Source organism: Corvus kubaryi, unplaced genomic scaffold (genome assembly GCF_017639235.1).
Source record: "Corvus kubaryi isolate FWS band 111438036 unplaced genomic scaffold, C.kubaryi_AGA036_p1.0 134, whole genome shotgun sequence".
Classification (NCBI taxonomy): domain Eukaryota; kingdom Metazoa; phylum Chordata; class Aves; order Passeriformes; family Corvidae; genus Corvus; species Corvus kubaryi.
In genome coordinates, this window is record NW_024580668.1 from 12,713,463 (window position 1) to 12,733,174 (window position 19,712).

The 19,712-nt window shown below is 46.9% G+C and overlaps 1 protein-coding gene across 2 annotated transcripts in view; it reads left to right on the forward strand.

Annotated features, from left to right (window-relative positions):
* Nucleotides 1-19,712, forward strand: part of MMP24 (matrix metallopeptidase 24) — a 43,335-nt gene that overhangs the window by 20,191 nt on the left and 3,432 nt on the right. For both annotated transcript variants that reach the window (XM_042050936.1, XM_042050944.1), the window contains exons 5-8: nucleotides 5,644-5,805; nucleotides 16,467-16,681; nucleotides 18,008-18,146; nucleotides 19,054-19,320. In XM_042050936.1, coding sequence (XP_041906870.1) covers nucleotides 5,644-5,805; nucleotides 16,467-16,681; nucleotides 18,008-18,146; nucleotides 19,054-19,320 — 783 coding nt within the window. The remainder of the gene's footprint in view (nucleotides 1-5,643; nucleotides 5,806-16,466; nucleotides 16,682-18,007; nucleotides 18,147-19,053; nucleotides 19,321-19,712) is intronic.

The following is a 19,712-nucleotide window of genomic DNA, read 5'->3' on the forward strand; positions in this document are numbered from 1 at the left end:
CCTCTGGTGTTTCCACTGCTGGGTCAGGACTGAATTCTGTCTATAAACCCTGCTGTATTTAAATACTTTAAAAATATAAATAATAGCTCCTTTTCAAGACTGATGGAATGAAAGTCAAATCTACATTTTTTGTGTTTCTGTGATTTTTTATTTTCTTTACTGCTTTACCATCTGTTTTACTAAATTCTATGCTGGAACTGGCAAATAGGAATTTTCATTTTGGGATCAGTAATTCTTTGATATTGAATTGTTTATGGAATTACAACCTACATTTGTGAAAGATGGGGTTAATCTTTCAGCAGAATGCTCTTACTCTGCTGACTGTCAGGCTGCTGAGCCAGCTGAAGTGGCACAACTGTCTGGCTGCCCACTCTGCCACTTTTGGTCTCACCACTGCAGACCATTAGTTTGTGTTTTTCCTCTGAATTTCTGCAGGAGGTTGTCCTCATAGTGTCCTCCATGCATGTCAGATAAAGTCCAGCTTGCACCATTAGTAAGGTGTGTAGCACAGCTACCAGCCCTGATTTGCACGCTGCCTTTTGGGCAATAAAGGCAAATTACCTTTCACATTTGTAACACAATGTGGCTCTTTGTCCTTCTGCAGTCACTTGGTCTCATGGGGATCAGTTTAATGTAGCTGTGGTACAGTTGCTGTTAGAACTGCAGATCACTCCTTCTTTCTCCAGTGAAGCTGTTCACATGCTCTTCAGTTTTCAGTAATTCCTTGAGAAGCATCATGTTCATTGCTACAAGCAACAATAATTGCTTATGAACAAAGTGACACCTGTATTTCTTTTTAACGTGTATTTTCTTCCTTTCTAGATAGAAAAGCTGTTTTCCACAGAATTCCACAGAGCAGTATCACCCCTTCTTCAGGGACTTCAGAAGACTGAAAAGCTTTCCTTGAGCAGAGCATGTTGTGGAGGTGAATGGAGGAGCACAGACAAATGACATGTTCTTCTGTTGGACAGGTCAGACCTGCCAGGTCTGAAGATGCAAGAACCAAGGCATAGCTTAGAGTAGCTCTAAAGCTTCTTTAAGTTGTGCTTGGGAAACAGTTGTTTCTATGTGGCTGTTGGGGTGGAAGGACTCATTTTACTGTATTTAAAGCATGTTTAGTTCACACCATCTCTTCTGTAATTACTTGAGGCATGCTATTGTCACACACAATCAATCATCTGACTTCTTCAGTATCATTCTTACTTTAATAAAAATTCAAAATACAACCTTCATATGTCTTTTGAATTGTGTCTGAGTACAGTGCAATATGTAGATGTGTTGGCAGAGCGATACAGTTCATAAAGTATAAAACTAACATGACAAAGAGCAGAGATTCAGTCTCTTTTCTCCTGTCAATCTGATATGCAATATTATTTGTACTTCAGTTATCTTAGAAGCTGTGTCCTGGATTTACAGTCCCCAGTGCTGTGTGCTCTCCAGAGCCTACCCACACTCACAGCTGTGCTCAGGGGTGAACACTGATGGCAATAACTGATAGCAGTGCCACAATGGAGTCGCCGTGACCTGCTGCTGTGAACTGACAGGCATTTCAGCAAGTGGCTTCACTGACCTAAAGCAATTATTCAGTGAGTTACTTAGCAAAATAAAGTGTTTTGATATGGATTTTCATAGTTAAAAGGAATGAAACTGTCCAAGAAGGCATGTGCTGGCAACTTCACAAAGAAAATCTGTCTCAAGATGTCTGTTACCTATGGAATGGTTTTCCAGAGGAAGATTAAAAATCGAAGAATCAGGAGGGATGGAGTTTGAGAGTTGAAGGAAGTTCATACATAAGTCAGTTTATCTATGACTCCAGTGTTCTCTGTGTTGCAATAAAACCATGTGTTTCCTAACTCTGCAGGGAAAGGTAGAATGTTACAAACAATTTGAGAGTCCTTTCACCAAAGAGCTGGGTTTGATATGGGATTATATTGCAATTTATCTAAAGTAAGTTAGCTGAGCTGGGAGCACACCAGCTAATGAGGTTTATCCTGAACACAGATTGCTTTTAATTAAGAAAATTCAACTTAAACCTATGTTTCAAGTTGTATAGAGCCATTGATCTGGATGTTAGGTAAGCAGTGCATTCATGATAAAGGAGGATGCTTTTATAGTGCTATAGGTGTGTCCTCAGTTGTCATTTTCCATGGTGATAACATTGTTCTGGTAAAGAAAACACATCAGCAACTTCAAAGCTAAATTAACTGTGTTTCTTTAGCATAGCAGGTCAAACTAATTTACTCAGTGAACCAACTTACTCCCCCGAGTTTTACAGGGTCATCCTCTCTCTGGTGCTTATTGGTGGAGTTTTGGCTGCCTCCTGAAAATTGGGAAGGAGGAAGCTCAGGCAGGTCTCTGACCAGACCTGTTCATTTTATACAGATGGTGCAAATGAGCAAAAATTGTTGTATTTCTCTTGAGACTGTTTCCTGCAAGTACAGACCAAGAGGAGTCAGTTCCTTCTTCACCCTACTGTCTTACCCAGGTGGCTGGGATACTGTGAGTGCAAGTTTTTCATGTTCCTTGGTCTTGGGGGAGTGGGTTGAACAGGAAATTAAGGAGCCTCTATCCCATTGCCTGACCATGTTTCCATAGCAAGGCATCATGCTAGGCTGTTAGGTCTCCATCTGAACCTTGCTCCAAGAAGATGAACACTTTCAGGAATGCTGTTTGGACAAGAAATACACACCACCATGGTGGTTGAGGTACTTCTTCAGGAATGAGCCTCCATCTTCCTGGGCTTGCTGATTATCACAGAACTCTTACTGTTTGTCTTACTGGTGATCCAGGAACAAACAAGGATGATCTGCTGGACCTGATACCTGAAGAAATGTGGGTATTGTGAAGATGAGTTACATCCTTAGCTGCAGTAACCACAAGATGGAGATGTTCAGGATATGTGTCAGAGGGGTTGCATGAGGTCAGTACTGTAATACCTTGATGAAATGACATTAGTGATGCAGCAGAGTGCACATTCAGTGAGTTTGAAGATGACAGGAAATTTGGAGGAGTGGTTGATAACACTGCCTAGTGATGCTGTGGTTCAGAGACCTCGAGAGGCTGGAGGAACAGGCTGACAGGAACCTAAGGAAGGTGAGCAAGGGGAAATGCACAGCCCTGCCCCTGGGTTTTGTTGGTGGCCCAGAGATTGGGAAGCAGCTTTGCAGAGAAGGACCTGGGGCTCCTGGATGACAGCAAGTTGAACATGAGTCAGCAGCACAGAAGGCTGACAGCATCCAGGGCTGCCTCTGGAAGAACGTTGCCAGCAGGTCAGTGCCAGCACGGATGATCCTTCCTTTCTGCTTGGCACATCTGGAGTGCCCTGGGCACGGCTTCCCAGTACAAGAAACTTGACATTCAAAACCTGACAAGACAACCTGTTTTACTTGACCTTGCTTGAGCTGGGCATTGGACTAGACAATCTCCAGAGATGCCTTCCAGCCTCAACCATCCTGTGAGTCTGTGGGATTTGTTTTCCACCTGTAAAGTGGGCTGGCATTTATTTTGGGCAGCAACAAGTGATTGAAAGCTGTTTAAAACTAATTTAGCTTAAGGTAGTGCCTGATCTTATGTTCCTGGTAAAGGTTTAGGACATAGAGGCAAATCACTTCCATAAATTTATATGCAGATTTACAGAGACAAAAGTTCTAGACCTGCTGGCAGCACAAATACTGCAGATACTTTAGCAATGCCACCGAGGGAAGGTGAAGGAAGATGTCCCTAAGCACAGGCAGAGCCTGTGAGCCTGTGGTGAGTGATGAGCAGAGTCTCATGAGGTCAGCTCTGTACTGAGTGACCTTTGCCGTGGACTTCCACGTGCGAGTAGTTGTGGTAGCAGTGAAAATGATGCTTTCACGAGCATTTAGGGTGATACAGGAGTCCACTCAATTTTGCAAGACTACATTGAATCTCTGATTCCTGTTTGGAATTTGGGTGTTTCTTCTAAGCTTGAGTGTTTTTGAAAACCCCTGATCAGTCCTCCGAACTTTACCATAAAACTACTTCATGCATTTTATACTACGCTGTTGGACATGGTATTGACTTGTTCTGCACAAACCAGGTTTTTCAGCCACAGATGAGAAAAAAATAACTAAGTAGGTCTCCATGTGGATTTCCCAAATACAGAAATTCTAACATTTTAGGCTATATATGTTTTTGGACATTTGTATTTGAAAATTTATTTGAAATGCATTTGTATATTTTTACATATCTTGTGTATTCAGATGCTTTCACCCTCCAACTCAAATGTTTAGAGTACTTAACTGTTTTGGTGTGGTACGTGTGGCTGGGGAAGCACTGCTTGGTACTGATTTTAGGTATCTTCAGATGCTGGCAAAGCTCCCTGCTGTGGAGACTCACAGACCCCTGAAACTGCTCTGTCATGTTTTTATGGGCAACAGTGAAGCAGTAACTATTTAAAAAGTGGAGATGGTTCTGTGCGAGTCACTGTTGCAACTCCTGTCTCAGGGAGAGCTCAGCCTTGTGCACAGAGCTGAGCATTGGTACCTCCAAGGCAGGGGCAGTTGGAGGTGTGGGGAAGCTCTTTGGAGAGGCTGCGGAGCAGCCACTGAACTGCCACTGACAACTGATTGCAAGTGCTCTTGGTTTCTGCCTTGCCAAAAAAATACAAAACCAGAGGAGCCCAAATTCAGGCAGAATTGAGGGCTCAGACATTTTCCTGCCATGAAGAGACCCTTACATCAGTCCTTGTTGGCTCTGCCTTCATCCCTACATAGCATTGCCTGGGTCACTTTCCAGTGCCCTTATGGAGTAGGACATCCAGGGACCACACTAGATCAAAGAGATGAGGGTCCCAGACCCGTGGGACTGAAGAGGAATGTGTGCCTGTAGAGTTGAAGGTATCCCTACTTTGCACTCCTCCCAGCTTCTGCACCAGACAGGGCTCCTGAACCCTTCCTCTTCCTGTCAGGAAGAGTCCTGACCCTTCTTTCCTCCTTCTTCCTTTGTCTTCCACCACTGGGATCCAACCCAACCTTTTCCCCGTGTGGGATGGAGCTACCTGTGCTCAGCTCCTGCACACATGGCAGTGCCAGGGGTCCAGCAGAGTAAAAGCGCATCAAAGAGCCTGCACTGGAGGAGATGGGGCTGCCCACATGGGACAGTGGGTCTTATCCTGGTCTTCTCTGTCCTTCCTCCTGCCTTGCCAAGTGCCTTCAGACCTCCCCTACAATTTGTTGGCCCAGGGCAGATCAGAGCACAGCACCAGAGGACCCAGAAGGGGCACAAAGCACCCACCCCACCATGGATTAGCAGACTGTCTGTGTTCTCACCTCTCCTGGCAGCACTCAGTTAAGGAGCCGGTGGTATCAGAGTGACCATTTTGTTGGCCATTTTCTGTAAATTCTCTACAAGAGAGTCTACAGTCAGTGTCCTTTCACTGCAGGCACTGCCTGTTTTACCTGCTCTGTCTGGGGCTGGCAGCCTCTGGCCCATTCCATGACAATGGCTAAAGGCTGTGCAGACTTTTGGGACTAAAACCATCTCCAGGAGCTGACCCTGGCACTGTGACCTGCTGTGCAGGAGGAGAGCAAAGCATTTGCTTCTGGCTTTATGGGCAAGAGGGGCTTGGGATGGCCTCAGGCCGTGGCTGTGTGCTAACCTGGCTGTGCCTTCCTCCCACAGGGAACGATCTCTTCCTGGTTGCAGTCCATGAGCTGGGGCATGCGCTGGGTCTGGAACACTCCAATGATCCCAGTGCTATCATGGCTCCTTTCTACCAGTACATGGAAACACACAACTTCAAACTGCCCCAGGATGACCTGCAAGGAATTCAGAAAATCTACGGTGAGCAACCCTATCTACTTCTTTACTTACACCAAGTTTGAGCCTAGAGACTATTTTACAATTAGCCCCCAAATGCCTGCTGCCAGAGCCGAGTGGGGAACTGTTTAAAGCCCTTGATCCAGGACTAAGTACCAGATGACTGCAAAAGTCAGGATAACCAAACCTCTGTGATCCCACTGCTGCTTCATCCCTCACTGTGTCCCCAAATCAAGGAGGACTGCAAAGGGAAAAACAGGCTTTGCTGTACCCAAGGTTTGTCCATTAAGAACAACCAGTGCAAATAAAGGGAAAGAATGCAAAGAGCCTGCAACATCAAGGAAAGGTAAAAAGTATTTATGCACTCGTTTTTTTCCTGTTATATATAAGGTAGGGAAAGAAAGTTTGGATCTGCTTAGGGAACACTTTGCTTCTTTTAATCTCCAGCTGAACGTATTGTACAGCGTGTGTCACAAAGATATTTGGCTCAAGAAAAATAGGGAAAAGGGGCAGAGAGATTATGGGAAAAAACCAAGGAGCTGCAGATGATGTGGTGCCCTGTGATGGGATCATGAATACCAGGGTGTGAGGACAGGAACTTGCAGACTTACTGGCTGAAGGAGACTCTGGGACCAAAGAGAAATCCAGGTTCTAGGAGCTCAAGGGGAGACTGAGACTAGTGGCCACAGTCTGTGGCAGTCTGCGGAAAACAGGTTTTGTCAAACATCCCTGATTTCATTCTTTGTGGAAGGTGCAAGTTTGACAGAGAGGTTACTTAATAAATGCAGCACAGAGCAGTTGTGCTGTGTAACTGTGCAGCTGGAGTCAAATATTAGCTCCCAGAAGCCATAGAGCAGATATGGTATGAACTAAAGGTGAAAAAAATACTTGGAAGGTGGTTGTCAGTGGGAAAGCTGGTGTTTCTCAGGGCTTGCTGCAGAGGTTGGTGGCAGGCCTGACACTAGTCAATGTTTGCATCAGTGATCTGCCAGTGAATTTGAAATTGCTGCTAATAGAATTTGTGTCAAGACCTGTGAGACTCTAAAGCAGTGCAGCAAGACTTTAGAGGTCTAAACTGTATCTCAGCTGTTTGAGCCAGATTTGGTGTTTATTTTCTGTGACTGGATTGAGATTCATTTATTTAAGTGCAGATGCCTGGCAAAGTCTCTTTCTGGGCTAATTTCTCTGACTTGTGCGGGCAGTGGGAAAAACCAGGCATTTGTAGAGTGCAGTCCAGCCTCAGTGTGAGGCAGATATCCAAGCAAGGTCCAACATGTAAAATAAGGTGGCTTAAGGTACACCCAGGGGAACTATCTTGTCTCATTGGTACATCTTCTTATTGATCATTACCAGGCTGAAGTTGAATGTTAATTGTCCTGTGGTGTTGTTTAATTATGAATACTTTAACATAGTACGTGTTCTGGTGCTCAGGATAGTGGAGACTCTGGAGAGTTTTGAAATAAAGTGCTGTGGTAGTCAGTGTTAAACTTTCATTAAGTAATAGACCTAGGTGTTAATTTTTGAAAGCTGGCAAAATGTCATTGTGCTGTTTCTGTTTTGAAATGTTGATTTAGTTCCTGTGAACTTTGATTAAGCAGAAAAGAAAAAAACCGTAATTTATTGCAGACAGTGGAAGTGCAATCAAGAAAAAATGACTGGTTTCTCTGTTTTCTGATGTGTTTTTGGAAAGGGAGCAGATAAGGAGCTGACAACCTTCCTGCTTCACTTTTGGGGTTCAAGCCAAGATCAGCAGGGGCTGAGCTGGGACCAGCACTGCCCAGAATGGGGCTCTGAGGCCTTTGAGCTGGAGTGGGCTGGGGATGGTGTTGGGGGTTGTAGAGATAACTCATCCTGTGGGGAGAAGAAGGAGCAGCTTCTGCAGCAGGAGCTTTGCTTCCCCCAGGTAGAGATTTTGGCCCTTAGTACGGAGTTACAGTCCAAAAAATGAAGTTGAATTTAAAATTAGGTATTATGCTTATGGTTCACAAAGAAATTATGGAAAATGAAGGTGAAGGTTTCTCCCTGGAACTGATGGGAAAGAACAGAACCCTTTATCTTATCTTATCTTACAACTGAGAAGGGCCTGCTGAAATATCCTTCTTGTAGCTTTAGCAGGAACATTCAACTAATGCATTTTATTTCCACAGTGCCACTCTGCTTTGTTGTGCCTTGGGAATGCCAAAAGCCCATCTACCAGAGAACCTCTCCAAAACAAAAATCTCCTGCTTTCTTGGTGCTTTGACATTCTCTACAGCGCAGCAGCATGTGCTCAATATGTATTATTTAGTAACCTACTCTGCAAAGTCAGACACAGAGCCACTGTCTTGCCTGTAGCAGCCTTAAAAAAAATAATTATAATTAAAACTTCCAATTTTTCATTCCACTGAAGTTGCTAAAACAAAGAACAGAGGCTCTACTAAAGCTGAAGTCTATTTTGTCTCCTTCTTTTGAGAATGATGCGTTTCAAATGTGTTTTAAATATGTCCAGACCTGTCATATAATGATTTGTTGAATTTTTAATTTATTTTCTGCTGAATTTAATTCAAAACTCACCCAAAGAGTCAGTAGGTGATGTGAACTCTCGTTTGTGCTTCATGCTGATTAGTATAAGGTCAATGTTTAAAATGTTACTTCCATTTTGAGCTACTGAGGACAAGGCCAGCAGCTCCCTGTGTGACAGAGCTGCAACACAAGTCAGCAATATTCCCATCTCCTGAGCTGCTTCCTGTGGCATATTCCTTGACAAAACAAGGAAATACCGAGACTTTTCTTTTATGTGTGTTTTTCAGAAGGATATCTCCCTCTGTACTTAGGTGCCCATGTCACAAGTGACATGCCCAGGAAGGAATTGAACTGGAAATGATACCAGTTTGTAGGTCCCCTGGATATCCTGTTGAGTTGCCTCTTAACTTGCTAGTTTTGAATCCAGGGCTGCAGGGTGGAGAGAGGAGAGATGCTCAGCTGAGCCTGAACTGGTCACTGCAGCAGTGGTCACCCTGTCCTGACAGGAAGGTGCAGGCAGGTGGGACTCGGCGTTCTCCCAGGTTACAAGTGACAGGACAAAACAAAACAGCCTCAAGTTGTGTCAGGGGAATTTTAGGCTGGGTATTAGGGGAAATTTCTTCACTAAAAGGGTGGTCAGGCACTGGGACGGGCTGCCCAGGGCAGTGATGGAGTCACCACCCCTGGTGGTATTCAAAAAAAGTGTGAATGTGGCACTTGGTGACAGGGTTTAGTGATGGGCTTGGCAGTGCTGGGTTAAGGGTTGGACTTGATCATCTCAGAGGCCTTTTCCAACCTGACTGATTCTGTGATTCCATTATTCTTCAAGTCCTGCTCTCTGTACTGGTTTGCAGTGGGTGATGAAGCAGCCTCTCACTGGGAGTGACTCTTGTGATACTGTGTCTGGGGAGCAGAGGGCTTGACATGACGTGCAGGGAAACTCATGTCCACAAGCTGGTTAACCAGGCCATTGCCTTCAAGGGCCTTTCAAAGCCTAGGGTCACAAAGGGGAGGTCTCCTAACCACTCAAAGGTAGACCAGGAGACAACCTCAAAGATCTGAGTCATCCCAAATCCCACTGAGGAAGTCTCAGCCTCGCACATCTTTCGTGCAGCTCAAGAGAAGAGCTCCCAGTCAGTGCACATGCTGCACCCCTGAGGCCTGAGGTCCAGAGTGGTCATGAAACCACTCTAGTCCCTGGCCGAGGAACTGGACAACACCAGCTCTGACATCCAGGAACAGGGGATCAGCAGGGCACAGTGTCCATGAGCAAACAGAACCTTCTGCCAGTCCCGCCTCCCCAGTGCAGTGTGCACGGGTTCCATAACCTCCCTCCCCTTTTCCCAGTGCCAGCCATAGAGATTCTTGTAACCTACAGACTCTTGTGACCATCCCAGATCCTTGTAAACTACACCTGTGTGTGAGATGGCTTGTGAGGGAACAGCAGAAAGACCTGGTGGAGAATTTCCATGTAGTGACACTGCACTGGGACCATCAGCGCAAGCTTTGCTGTCATGCAGGACCTGGAAGTGTTCTCTGAAAATGTCCTCTTGTACATGAGGAGGAAATAAAATAACATCCAAGACCTCATCTGTAGAAGCTGCAAGACTTGGGACTTGTGGATCCGTGTCCCGTGGTGCTGTGCTCATAGGAGAGGGGAAGGCAAATGCTTGGCACTCAGGAATCTGGAGGGATGTGCCCTGGTGCCACATCTCTGGCATGCTGCAGAGATACCAGATCCCCTCTCTATGTTGCATCACTTCATTTGCACCTTTCCTCCTGTCCACGGACTCTGTTGAACCCAGCAGAAAACATCAGACTCCACCTCTGGTGCATCCACAGATCTCACCTGCTGTATGCCATTCCTCTGGAACACAGGGAGTAACTGCCTGGTTCCTGGTGCTCTCCTTGGGCTCCACCTGACACCTGGAGGATTCTGCCAACGGGGAGGCTGAGAGAGAGCCCATCTCTCTTGGGAGGTTTCTCAGCTGGTGGAAAAACACTGGTGTGTGTTATGGCTGGGTAGGAAATACTTTTCTCATCCTACAGATTCTTCTGAGTGTAGGAAAATGTTCTGTTTTGCTGTGGAGCAGATGTCAGGCTTCTGAAAGTTTTTCCAGAAGGAAACTGGAGCATCTTGCAGAGTCCCAACCTCTCATCATTTGCCTGCCCAAGCCTGGGAATTTTCGACCCAGTTTTCTGGCACCCAAAGCAGAGAACCCAAGTGCAAGGTGAATCACCTCGTTCCAGAGCCCAGGAGAGCATTCCCTTTGGCTTAGAGCAAAGATGTCTGCTGTGGACACTTGTCTGCCAGGTGAATGCTCTATCACCTGCAGGGCAGTTGTCATTCAGAGGAGAATGTCCATGTGAGAAGGGCTTGAGAAACCCTTCCTGCCACCCAGTGATGATCATGGGGGCCTTGACTGTCCGCCCGTTGTTCTGTGGGTGCTGGGGCTTGTTCTGCACTGTGGCAAGGATCCAGGCTATCTGGAACATCTTAATTCACTTCAGCCCTGAAGGCTGAGCCCAGAAGTGCAAAGTGCTCTCTGGGTGAGTTTATCGAGTGAGGGGAAGGAGTCCTTCCTGCACTTGGAGTTTTGTGGACAATCTCTGGCCCCTGAGGTGGCTTGTTGGCAGCTGCATCATGTAGTGTGAACAGGGGCCTCTCTGCACTGCCCTGGAGCCTGCAGAGCAGCCAGGTGGGTTTCTCTTGCTCTCCCTAGCTCCCTTGGATTGTAGGCTTTGATTTTAAGCTGAAGAGCCTTGCCTGTGTACCTGGACAGCTGGTTCAGTGCCACAGAAACACGCAGGCAGCTCAGCTTTTTCAAACCAAAACCCTCCTCTGTGTTATTCAAACCATAACTGCAGCCAGGAGGATAGTTTTCTTCTTGGAGTGAATATTAAGAAGATAAGGACAGGCCTTTGTTTGCAAGTGGATGGTTCTCTCCCCTGAGCTGACCCAAAGCCTCTTCTGTGCTGGCAGGCTCGGGGAGCCACTGGCTGGGACAGGCTGAGCCACGAAGGTGCTGAGCCTCCAGGCAGGTGCTGTGCAGCTGAGGGAACACTCTGTCAATAGCCAGGAGGACAGTACAATTATATTTTGTCCTCAACTATCGACACAGTGGCTCCTAAATGCCTCCTCTCTCTGTGTTATCTTCACAGGTCACCTTGGTATTCAGATGGTCTGCGACAGAGGAAGCATGAAGGGAGGAGGCTAAGTGCCAGTGGTGGAAGTCACACTCTGAAGGTGATCTGCTGTGACCCAAAAGCTTTCTGACATTCTTTGCCTTGCTTCTGATAGAGAGGAAGAAACACTTCTTCTCCACACAGTGTCTGTAAAGTCCCAGCAAGTTGCTTCCCTGCAGAATGTGTAGTTTCCAGCTCCAGGAGATTTCTTTCCTGCTTCCTGTGTGGAAGTGGCTGCAGGATCAGTCCCATGGGTGGACTTGGCTCTGGTGCTGGGATCACACATCATAACTAGGTGACTGGGTTCAGGCCCATTTGCAGACCCATGCAATAACCTCTCTCACTCAGGTTTTTCTAATTAGATATTTTTCCTCTGTCTGATTCTCTGAAGTTGCTCGGAAGTGTAGTGACAGAGGATGTTGCCTGGTCAGTCACACACTGGTGGGTGTGATCAGTCCCTGTATTAAATACCACAGCACGTCTTAAGTGACCCTTTGTTCACACACTCATCTGTGCTGCTGGTAAACCTGTTCCATCCTGCCTTGAGCTGTTTTGGAGGCAGGTTACTGTGATGAAGTCTGGAAATGGGAATGACCGGGGAGCTTTCCTAATGGATGGGGTCTGCTCATTCTGCTTGCATGCCAGGTTGGGCTCTGCAGTGCCTTAGGTCTTATGAGGGAGCATCTTTCTCCACCAATGCACAGGCTGTGCTTCTGCTTCCCATTCCCAAACCTGTTCACCAAATTCTGCCTGAGTAGTACTTGGACCTGAGGATTTCCATGCTTTCTGTGTGCTCCTGTGCTCTTCTCATGTGTACAGTTGTTGGATCACCTCCCACCTTTAGCCACACTCAGGGACAAAGTGGAGGCAGCAATTAAAAATAAAAGGGCAGTCCATGTAAGTATGAGAGGAGACAAGCCTTCCATCAGAATAAATTAGAAGGCCTGGGTTATAAAAACAAAAAAAGGAGTGAAAGATAGCAAAGAAACATCTGTGGCTGGCAGGGAAAGACAGTAAGAGGAATATTTGAAGTGAAATGACAAAATCTGCATCCAAGCAGGTTGCAGACCACCTGCAGCACGTGTAGGAAGCCTTGCCAGGGCCAGGTCCCCCTTCAGAGCAGTGTGCTCAGCTCTGTTTTGGCCATGGCCAGCAGTGAGTACATACAGGGCCAGCTTCCCTTGTTGGGCCTGACTTGAGATCTCTCTCCACTGTCCTAGCAAATGTTTTCCTTAATGCAAATCCCTGGTTCATCTGAATCCTTGCTGCTTGGCACCATCCTGACCACGGTGTGTACAACTGCTTCTGCCGTGCACTTCTCTGTGCGTGGCTGCAGTGGCATTTTAGGGCTAATTAAAACCTTTACATTGGTCCCCTGGGTTGCAGGTGCTGTTTGAACTTTCCTCTTCTCCACAGATGACTGTGACAGGCCTTGGGCACTGAAGGTGAACAGGGGAGCTGTATGGGACTGCCTGTACAGGGCAGGGCAGGCTGTGACTGGGTACACAGGTGGTCCTCGCTTGTGCAGAGACAGTGGATTAGTAACTCCAGTCATGCAGGAAGTGTTAAATTTCCATCATAAAAGCGTAACACTATAGTGCCTGTTCTGCACCTTATGGTCAGATTCTCTGTGTGTCAGATTCTCTGTGTGTCAGATTCTGTGTGTGTCAGATTCTTTGTGTCCGATGGCTCTTTGTCATCAGACACATTCATCTTTTTTTTTTTAAGGTACTATTCCTGTCTCACCCTTTTTTCCTGTTAAAAGAGAGGGAGAAGGAATTAATGTCGTGTTCTCATCTTACTGCTTGTGGTCATCTCTGGCAACAGAAATGCACCTCATGCACCTTGGTCAGTGCATGGCAGCATTTGCCCCTTGCAAAGGGGAGGGAACAGCAAACACCTCCCCTGTGTTTCTGCAGCAATGGGCTATAGCTGACCCTTGTGCCAGGCTGCTGGCAGGGGAATCCTGTCAGGTAGGACAGGCATTAGAGGTTTTCCAGTGTTATTTACCAACCACATCCACTGAAAGCCATGGGGAAGGCAGCAGAGGAGGGAAGGGGTCATTCTGCTGTTTAATGAGCGTCTGCAGTGCTCAGTAAATCACCAATTATTGTCCCCTTGCTTAGGTCCCAGTCAAAACTTCTCTTTCCTAAAGCAAGCATTTCCATCTTCACTGAGCATGTAAATTGTTGGTTTTCAGACTTCATTTACTTGGGTTCTGTCACTGGCACCAAGTGCCATTTTTGACATCCAAAACTGGTTGTGAACTTCCTGCTCCTTTAGTTGTTCCAGGCAGAAGCTGAACCCTGCTGCCCCCTCCCATGTGAACAAACCAGAACCCCATCTGTCCTTGTGCAGGGTCTGTCTGGGGCCTCTTTCCCCACTCCTAGCTGTGCATGCCTCACTGTACCAACTCAGTCCTGCCTTCAGGAGCTTTCCAGCCTGTGCCAGACATCCAGCTGACATGCTGCCCTTGGGGAGGTGCCTTTGCTTCACACCACAGAAAGGTCCTGTGGGTGTGGGAGCAGACAGTGTCAGTGGCTGCCAGCAAGAATAGCAGCAGTACATGTGGAGAGCCAGCAGTACACAGGGATGGTGTGAAATAAATAAGGTCCTGAGGACTGAGACACCTGCTGTGTATATATTTTGAGGAAGGAGGTGGTTTTGTGGGTCAGCTCTTGCTGTGCCCTGTGGTGCCTGTTTGCAGCTGCAGCATCCTGGATTGTGCTCAAGAAATGCATCTTCAAGTTTAGGTTGGTCCAGAAAGGATGTATTTAATGAACCTGAGTGTGACCAAAAGCACAGCAGTTGCAAGGACCAGGCTCCAAAAGCACCTCCTGAGCTGCACTGCAGCACTGCTGTGGATGTGCCCACCCTGCCTGGTCCAGCCCTGCTGCTCAGGTCACAGGCACTGTCTGGAGACCTTGGCTGCATCCCATCTGGGGAAAAACCACAGGTCTCTGGCAGTAGCAGTATCAGAGTTTGGAAATTCTATGGTCAGCTAAACCACTGGGCACTGACCAGGTAAGATTGGGAGGGGATGAGAAATACACAGTATCAGTATAGTATTTGTATCCATTTCATGTAGACAGCTTTCCAAGAAGCCTCATCTAAAGTATTTCTGTAAGCAATATCTGATGTCTTTTATTAAAGCTCTGGGGTAAAGTAAATACAAATAGTTGCTAATAACTGCATATGGTACAAAGTGTTATGAGGACAAATTGCCTTGAATAAATACAGTCATCCATTTGAAAAGCTTCAGGAAAGAGGTGTAAGTCTCAAGACCTTGAAACCAAAATCCATTGCAGCAACAGACCAAAGGAACTGCTCTATTTAGTTCATTGAAGAGAATTTTAAAAGCATTCCCATCAAAATCTATAAATGATTAAATGTTGAGATGCTGGACATAAGAAAGAAAACACTGAATTTAATCCTGCACAAACTCAGGCAATGGGTAAGGCTGACTTCAACTGTGATAGGGCTTAATCATTAGAGCAGTTTACTGTGCATTATAGAGGATTTTCTATGCTTGAAATCTAGAAAATGGGCTGTATCTGCCCTGGAAACACTGGGCTCACCACAGGACTCGCTGGTGGAGGTTTCTGGCCTGGTACTGCAGGAAGTTGAACTTTATCATCCAAGTGGTACTTTCTGAACATAATATCCATGAAACCTGGACACGAGATCCTTACTGTTACATCCTTATTGACAGTTATTGAGATGGCTTTCTCTGATGGCTTCTTTGTCATTAGCTGTGAGGATTTTCCTAATCTGGTCCCCTTTCCAGGACATGTTAAGCACTCATCCATTTTAGGAACCCTTTGAAAACGGAACATTTAAGAGTTAAGCTGCCATGGGGACTCAGGCACCAAACCATCATTTCAGACTGCACAGTTCAAAGTGTTTGTCTGCAAAAACCCTCTTCTAATCCCACAGATGTGTGGCCTCCACAGGTACCTCAATCCTTCCTCATAAATCCCTTCCCTGGCTTTGGGCAGGTGCCCAGCTCGGGGTGACTCTTCCAGGCTGTGAGGATGAGCCTTGTCCAGGGCCAGTGTTCACCCCCAGCTGGGGTGCAGCACCTTGGCCCGAAACAGTGACACTGAAACAGCACCCATGACAGCAGCCCCCATTCTGCCCACGGGGGGTTTGTCCTACAGGCTCAGAATGGAATTGAAACCTTGATCCCAGCAAATAAACCATCTTCAGATCTCAAGCTCACCGAAATCTCTTGCTCTAGTGGCCTTCTGTTTCTTGCCATGTTAACTCATGGCCTTCTCTGAGAAGCAACAAGGAACCTGGGACTCTCTGAGTGAGATGTGGTCCAGATTTCCCTCTAACTGTTAATGAAAACTACAGAGGCAGTTTAAGACCTCTGCTCCAGTCTAACTCACTCATACTTTTATTTCTCTGTACATTCCTGCAGCCTTGTCACATCCCAGAGCTGAGCTGGGGAAGGATGGAAAGGGAGAGCTGTGCTGGGAGGGCATCACTTGAGTGGGATAAGGTTCCTTGTAACACCTGTTTGTCAGGGAAAGCACAGATTGGTAACTGACCTGTAATAAAGTATTCCCTGCAGTTCCCCTACAATGTAGCATTGGTTTTCACACCATTTTTTTTTTCTGGTTTTGCTTTGGTTTCTAGGGTTTTTTGTTGCCTTTTTTTATGGTCTACTAAACATTTCTATTCAAGGGTTACGACCTTTCATTTCAGTTGGGAACGTGACTGGTGTGGCTCCTCCTTCCTTTTAGCTCCAGCCTCCTTGGGAAGACCTACAAAAACATTCTGGCTCTTCTTCAGTTCTTATCACTTGTCTGTTTTGGGATAGTTTTCACTTGTGGATGCATCTCATTCTGCTCCCCATTTCTAGGAAGTGAGCTCTGCATCAGGAGTATGTAAATCCCTGGCAGTGCTGTCCATCCAGCCTGGAGCCTTTTAAAGCTTACAGAAAAACCAAGCGTGTCCAATTTACTAAACATATTCCTTTTCACTTCTAGGTCCTCCTGTTGAGCCCCTGGAGCCAACCAGGCCTTTACCAACTCTTCCTGTTCGCAGAATTCACTCCACTTCGGAAAGAAAACACGAGAGACAGCCACGGCCTCCCAGTCCTCCTCTGGGTGACAGGCCAGCTCTCCCTGGCTCCAAACCGAACATCTGTGATGGCAACTTTAACACTGTGGCTCTCTTTAGAGGAGAAATGTTTGTTTTCAAGGTACTAAGAATTCCCGCTTACCCATGAGTCTTCCCTTCATTTTATTGCTGGAAAGGGTTAATAGAAGTATTTGGTAGTGAGATTTGAAATGTCTGTGAAAATAGCTCTGTTCCTCTGGGGGTGATGACTGAGCAGTATTGGAAGGAAGTGTAAGCAGATTGGCTCTGTAATATTTGGAAACAGTGCCTGATGGGATTTACAAAATGCCCAGGCAGCCTGTGCTCCAAAATGTGAACTGGGTGCATTGGCAGAGAATTCAGACACCACCAAGCCTGAGAGGAGCCACCTGTAAAGCCAGGGAGCAATACCAGTGCCACGGTTAACCACAGAATCCTAGAGTGGTTTGGGCTGGGAGGGACCTTAAAGACCATCTTGTTCCACTCCCTGCCGTGGACAGGGACACCTTCCACTAGACCAAGCCCCATCCAAGCTGGCCTGAAACACTTCCAGGGATGGGGCAGCCACAGCTTCTGTGGGAACAAGCCTCGTTGTCTCAGAGGTGACATGCACAGAACTGGGGCTTTGGGAACACTCAGCCTACCTGGGGAGTTTGAGTCAACCTTCCTTGTAAACTACAGCCAGGGAGGAAGGAGAGGCTTTGCTCAATAACCCATTAGGGTGCCTTGAATATGGACATCCATGATCCCCTTCCCAAAATACCAGTAGCTTTCACTCTGCCCAATGGGTATGAAGTGTGGAGAGAGATATATTGAGGGTTATTAAATGGACAAACCACATCAATTGCAGAATATTACTGAAATGAAACTAGTTGAAGGTTGGGATGGTATCTGGGAGAAGTCTCACAGGTTCTGTCCTGCTCATGCTCATCCCTGAGCATCCACTGCAGCTTTAACTAATGATCTAATATCTAAAGGAATATTTCATAACTCCTTTGTGCCTTCAGACCTTGTGTGTTTCACACAGTCACCAGGTAATGTTCAGGCTGTCTGGCTCTCCTGGCCTCTGAGAGTTGAGCTTCAACTGTACCAGGACAAGCAGGACACCTCAGTGACAAGACATGGAGAGGTCACAATGCTTACAGCTGTGGACTCTCTTCCCCCTGCTCCTTTTCCCTCTCCTTCTTTCCACCCTTTTTCACAGCACCATCAATCAACATCTCCCCCTTTGGGCTGCCATCTTCCCCCCAGAGCACTTCCCACACTGAAGACAGTGTTGGGCTGGGTTGGAGCTGTCACCTGAAGCAGGACTTGTGTCTGTAATGGTTGTGGGGCCTAGGCAAGAATTAGCAGTGCTGGATGCTGGACCCAGCCAGGTCTGACTGCAAGACAAAAATACTCAGTCTCAAGAGGCTTCTGGTTTTCTCAGGATCGCTGGTTCTGGCGTCTGCGCAACAACCGGGTGCAGGAGGGGTATCCCATGCAGATTGAGCAGTTCTGGAAGGGCCTCCCTGCAAAGATCGACGCAGCCTATGAGCGCTCTGATGGCAAATTCGTTTTCTTCAAAGGTACAGTACAGTTCAGTATGAGCCAACCACTCCTGCCTCACCTCAGGCTGCTTTTAGGGCATGAAAATGGTGAAAACAGGTACGCTGCACCCTTGTCCTTTTCCAAGGGGGCACTTCAAGCAGCCACATTGATCCTTCAAATACAGTTCAGTGTGGGTTGGCCTTGCCAGGAAAATCTCTGTATAGAGTTAAGATCAATTAGGGGAAGTTGGCTTTCATGTGATAACAAGAAACAGCTCCTATTTCCCAGGGAGTGTCAGTTCCCTCCCTATCCTTGAACACCTTTCACCAGGGCACTGAGGCCTCTCCAGGTGCAGGGCACTCCCAAACCTCATTTCTGGACAAGCGTCTCCTAAAGAGACAAAATGACCAACCTTGTGCTGGGACCCACTTTAGCTCCTTGTATGGTGACAGTGTCTGAACAGGATCCTGTAACTTGAGAGCAAGTTGTGAGCAAGGAAGCGTGGCTGGAAAGCATGTCCAGTACAAAACCACAGGCTTCTGAATTTGTGTCTGCAGCTTCAGTACCTCAGCTTTTTAAACTGTATGAAAACTTGAGAAGGCTCAGGGAAAGGCAACAGAAATGTCTAAAAAGCTTGGGCTGACCAACACCTCAGCCTGAGCAAGGGATGGCAGACAGGGGATTAGACAAGTCTTTGAAATCATTACTGGCATGAGAAGGTAAATGGGAAAGGGCTGTTCAACAGCTCTCCCAAAACAAGAGCTGACAAGCAGCAGATGAAATAAGGTTTCAGATTCAAAATGGAGGAGCAGCTTTTTCACAGATTACAGTTAAGCCTGGAAGCCCTCAACATCCTATGGTTCACTGCAGTTGGTTTAGGTTCGTATTGATTCAACTCCTAACCAGGCCAATCTGTTTGTTGTTTGTGTCCTCACTCACCTCTAGGAGATAAGTACTGGGTTTTTAAGGAAGTGACGGCAGAGCCAGGCTACCCTCACAGCCTGGTGGAGCTGGGGAACTGCCTGCCCCGGGAGGGCATCGACACGGCGCTGCGCTGGGAGCCCGTGGGCAAAACGTACTTCTTCAAGGGGGACAGGTACTGGAGGTACAACGAGGACAAGAGAGCAACGGACCCAGGATACCCAAAGCCCATCACCGTGTGGAGAGGAATCCCTCAGGCTCCTCAGGGGGCTTTCATCAGCAAGGAAGGCTGTATGTGTCTGCAGTCATTACAGCTGTGAGATCGGGAAGAGCTGGTCTGTGCTGGGAGCTGGGCGGTTGGATGTGGAGTGTTTTGAGTATTTTCTGATCCAGGAATCAAGTCTCAGAAGCCCTGGGGTCATCTGGGCTTTGTGAGCAGCAGCAGTTTGAGATCCTTCCTGACCCTTGTCCCAACCCACACACCTCCTTCAGCTGCTAAACCACATTATGACAATCCAGCTCATAGGGAATGGGATTTTTCTGCCACAATAGACCCAACTTTTCCTGGGCCCTGTTTCTGAGGATGCTGGAAGTTACATTTCCTCCTAATTTACCTGTGGTGAGCTCTGGCTCTCTGCTGAAGGCTCCAACCTGTCTGATGTTAGCAGTTAGCCTTGAAGTTA